At 34.4% G+C, this 5000-nt stretch overlaps 2 protein-coding genes across 5 annotated transcripts in view; both read right to left on the bottom strand.

Annotated features, from left to right (window-relative positions):
* Positions 1–5000, bottom strand: part of rexo4 (RNA exonuclease 4) — a 174015-nt gene that overhangs the window by 46485 nt on the left and 122530 nt on the right. The gene's annotated exons all lie outside the window — the stretch shown is intronic.
* slc4a4b (solute carrier family 4 member 4b) overlaps positions 1–5000 on the bottom strand; it is a 124790-nt gene that overhangs the window by 60716 nt on the left and 59074 nt on the right. For all 4 annotated transcript variants that reach the window (XM_087300584.1, XM_087300583.1, XM_087300586.1 and 1 more), the window contains exon 4: positions 3932–4067. In XM_087300584.1, coding sequence (XP_087156710.1) covers positions 3932–4067 — 136 coding nt within the window. The remainder of the gene's footprint in view (positions 1–3931; positions 4068–5000) is intronic.

Here is a 5000-nt window from a genome sequence, read left to right as displayed (position 1 = left end):
AATAATTGTAGCAATAGTAATAGTAATAATAATAACAAAAAAATTGTAACAACAATAAATCGCAACAATAATAATAATCATAACAATAGTAGTAATAATAATAATAATAATAATAACAACAACAAGAATAATAATAATCATAACAATACTAATAAAAATAGCATAAATCGTAACAGTAGTAATAATAATAATAATAATAATAATTGTAACTAGCAATAATAATCATCATCATCATTACAATAGTAATAATAATATTAATAATAATAATAATAAAATAATCATCACAATAGAAATAATAATAATAATAATTGTAACAACAGTAATAAAAATAAATAAATAAAAATAATCGTAACAATAATAATCATCATCATCATCATCATCATCATCATCATCATCATCATCATCATCATCATCATAACAATGATAATAATAATAATAATAATAATAATAATCGTAACTATAGCAATAATCATCATCACAAAATTAATAATAATATTAATAATAATAATAATAATAATAATAAAAAAATTAATTGTAACAATAGTAATAAAAATAATAAAAATAAAAATAATCATAACAATAGTAATCATCATCATCATCATCATCATCATCACAATAATTATAATCGTAACAATAGTAAAAAATTTTCCTTAGGCTTAGTCCTTTATTAACCAGGGGTTACCACAGTGGAATGAACTATTCCAGCATATCGCCACCTTGAAACTATAAGGTACTGTCTACGTTCTGAATGATTTTGAGATATTGAGCTTCAAAGATTTTGCATTCCATAGCCAACAGTATGTGTGTAACCTTTGTTTTTTCAATAAAATGAAGTCTTAAAATGTAAACAACTTATTTTAAAAAATGCATTTTATCATTAAATGAGTCATTTAATAAGATTATGTCAATAACTCAATTTTGACAAAAATGTCAGATAGAACCTTATAATTCTAAGGTGACGATATGTTTTACACAGCGGATGCCCTTCCAGCAGCAAGCCAGTACAGAGAAAAGTAATAGTAATAATAATATTGATAAGGGAAATTTCAATAAATAATGAAATAAATAGAAATCTAATATATAAATAAACACTCCAAAAAATATTGTATAGTAAACAGTAAAAATATAGTATAATAAATAAATATAAAATAAAATGTACACTGGTTTTCCACATCACATCACACATCTTATTGTTTTCCATTAAAATATTCCATTTAAATCTTACAATACAAAACAAAATAAACACAGAGATTTTCAATGTGAAAGCTCGATTTACTAACATTTAAAATCATTATTTTTTTAAGTTAATTTCAAAATATATATATATTTTAAATAATTGAAAATTAAATGACTCAAAATGTACTTTAACTGTGTGTTTAAATAAATGTGTGTGTGTGTGTGTGTGTGTGTGTGTGTGTGGGTGTGTGTGTGTGTGTGTGTGTGTGTGTGTGTGTGTGTGTGTGTGTGTGTGTGTGTGTGTGTGTGAGTGGCTGTGGGTCAGTTGATATTGTAGCAGGAAAAGACCTGCAGCTCATCTGTCACTCAATACACGGAGGAAATCAAAACTCCTCAGAGCACATGAAAGCGGCTTCGTCTTTTCTCTTTGTGTGTGTCTTTAGATACTACTTTACTCCTTGACAAGTTGCTCAAAGAGAGATCAAACGTACACCTAAGCCTAACGAGTATACAATTACTGACCATTTACTTACTCTTGTGTGTTTACGTGGTAAAACAAAACAGTTTGCAACCATGTAGAAGTTAATAATCCTATCTACTATATTCCGACGGTGTTAAAGAGGGATTTGTTCATCCATAATTTCCCTGATTATGTACATTTTATTAAATGAAAAAAGTGAAAAAATATGAATTGTTCAGGCTGTTTGAAGACATTTCTCAATTAGGGAGTGATTAAAACAGATATGTAAAGAAAGAAACTTACTTGAACCAATGTTCAGATTTTTGAGCTAGAAATGTATGCAAATGATCACATATTTAATTAATGAATCCCTCTGTCACGATCACCAGTGATCTAACCACCAGAGATCGCTGGAATACACTCACATAGGACTACAAATCTGCTGGTAAAGTCTTCTGTAACCGGGGGATGTGACACTGACAACAGGGGTGCGGATCCACATGCAGGTTTATAAGCGAGGTCAGGCTAGCAATGGTCAACACAGCGGAAAACAGATGTATGAGGGCAATCCAGAGTCGTAGTCGAAATAGCAGGCAAACGGTCAGAAGGCAGGCAGCAGACAGGAGTAAAACAAGAAAACAAGGCGAGGGTCAAAATCACGGCAAAGCAAGACAAAGGTAACGCATTGTAATGTCACTAGAACAGATGTCAGACTCAGCCCTGTTGTCAGTGTCACATCCCTGGTTACAGAAGACTCAGCCACAGTGTTTGGCTGCATCCGAAACCGCACACTTCCATACTATATAGTATGCTAAAATCAGTATGCGAGCCAAGTAGTAAGTCCGAATTCATAGAATTTGAAAATCAGTATGCGAGAAGTACCCGGATGACTAACTACTTCCGGCGAGATACTGGAGTGCGCATCCCATACACGCTGAGCAATCACATAATGCCCCGCAAGAGAATTCATGAATGGAAGTGAAGTGGCGCAAAAGACGCAGGTAGGTCACATGACCATGACAAAATGACGGATGTAGTACTTCCGAATTCCATTCATACTTTTCACATTCATATTGTATAGAACGTACTTTTCTAACGGCCGAGTAATACATTTAAATTCAAATGCAGCACCTACTGAGTAGTAAGCGGTTTTGGACGCAGCCTTTGTGTACGAGCAGTACTTATAATCCATGAATCAGTCCTTGTGCAGCTTCAGCTGTGAAAGTCTAATCAGAGAACACTTGGAGCAGGTGTGTGTGTGTGCTGCATGACTGAATATGTAGTCCATAACATGGTGGATTTGCAGTTCATGGGAAAGGGAGTGTTTATTTATCAGCGATCTCAGGTTGTGGATGGCTGGTGGTTGTGACAGCCTCATTTGCATATTTAAACATAACATTTTAGAAAGCATCAATTCTTAATGTAATCAATCAACTGGGAAGTATGGTAATACTATTATTTGAAAACTATACATTTATTTAAATACCATTAAGGACAGTGCAAACAAAAAAAGCTGTAAAAACTGTGTATTTGTTTGACAAATTGGTTATTGTGAGTTCGCAAGGCAAAGCAATATTTGTAATATTATTGTTTTCTTTTATTTGTTATTATTTTGTTTTTATTTTGTTTTACCTGTTGAGTCTATGTACTTTTATACAACTCTATTATGCTTTTCATCTCATTTTATGCACAAAACACACCCAGAACTCTTATAAAGAATAAGCACAACCCTGTTAGACCATGCGCCCTTAAATTAGCAAAAGTGGATTCAGACATGCCTTTAACGCTTTTGCACCTTTAGACTTTGTGCTTAGATCATTAAAATAGAGCCCTACCTCTCTAAAGCATTGTGCATTTATGAAGTGTGCCTCACACAGGCGAGTGGGCTTGACAAACCACCTGTAGAAAAAAAACACTCCCTCTACGTACTCTAGCACTAAATTCTCAAATCACAAACAGTTCCTCTGTTTAATCAGCACTTCTAGTGTGTGTTGCCTCTTGTTGAATCACTGACTGCCTCCTCAATTGTAAGTCGCTTTATATAAAAGCATCTGCTAAATGACTAAATCTTAATGTTTACAATTGCACCCCTTGTGGCCACACTGAGATTACAACATGACATGGGCTGTGTTTGCTGCACTGATGCTTCAAATCTGATTTTGTGGGAATGTAAACACAAATATTACATACCAGTCAAATCTAAATTGAAAGTAAACAGGCGGGAAAACAAACTGAAGCAAACGCAGCCACAAATTGTGTTTAAGACATGTTTCGTGGGTGTTTCAACGCTTTTACCTGGCTGTTTCCTTCCACTCCAGTTCCTGTCCGTCAACGGCAAGAAGTTCGTCAAGTTCGGTGAAGAGCTGCGGTGGGGGAGGACCACTGTCATCTTCACCCAAAATGAAGCGTATTCGCTCTGCTGCCGGAGAAACTGTCAATAACAACAACCAATCAGGTGTGAGAAGACAACTTATCCATGAGGCTATTTAAATGCTTGATTCTGATTGGCTGATGAACGGAGCGCACATTTTCAAAGCAGATTTTAACATCTTTTTTAGATAAACAAGGATGCTAAATTAGCATGCTTAGAAATAACTGCAAACATATGGTGTTTTTAAGTTTTAGATAATTCAAAAATAGACGAATAGCAGCTTTAATGCATGGCAATCCGTTGATTATCCCTTACTAATTTAATGTCCCATCATCAATTGTTCCTACACAAAGAGTAATAGCCAACTGACTTAAACCATAAACCCACAAACAATGACACAACAATAGTTCTGTGTCTGCTTAAGGTGTGATAGTATTAACCACTGCTTTTATATTCCTGAAAGGGTGTTTTGTAACAGCATGAATGAGATGTGTTGTTGATTTGAGCCCTACACCCAAAAAGTGGTCAGTGTGTGTGAGACTTCACTTCCTGGACAAACAGAAATAGACATTGCGAAAGCCAGAGCTGACATACTAAGCTGAATTTCACAGGGAAGTTGCCTTGAGATGTAGCATGCAAGATAAATGACAGAGGAAAAGGCTTGAGGAAGCCTTGTGTGATTTTTTTTTTTTTTGTAAATATCAGCATTTCTCACAGCTGCAATGTTGGGTATGTTGCAAGCGACACACACCACACCTTTTCTAAATGTGCATTTAAATGCGAAAGGCGGACAGGCAGGCACTTTTAAAGGTAAAACTAGACAAAGCAAAAGATTTAAAGCAGGATTTTGGGGATACTGATGAGATCTGTCTGCAAAAACACTGATCTGATGTGATTACTTCTAGAGAGATTGCTAGTTATGTGTAAATCTCTCTTCTGCATAGCAACTAGACAGTTTGTATGAAAGTATAAAGGTTTTCAATGGGATATTTA

This window comes from Danio rerio, chromosome 21, assembly GCF_052040795.2.
Source record: "Danio rerio strain M-AB ecotype USA chromosome 21, GRCz13ab, whole genome shotgun sequence".
NCBI classification, from domain to species: domain Eukaryota; kingdom Metazoa; phylum Chordata; class Actinopteri; order Cypriniformes; family Danionidae; genus Danio; species Danio rerio.
The sequence above is the reverse complement of the archived record's forward strand: the minus strand, read 5'-3'. Positions and strand labels throughout refer to the sequence as shown.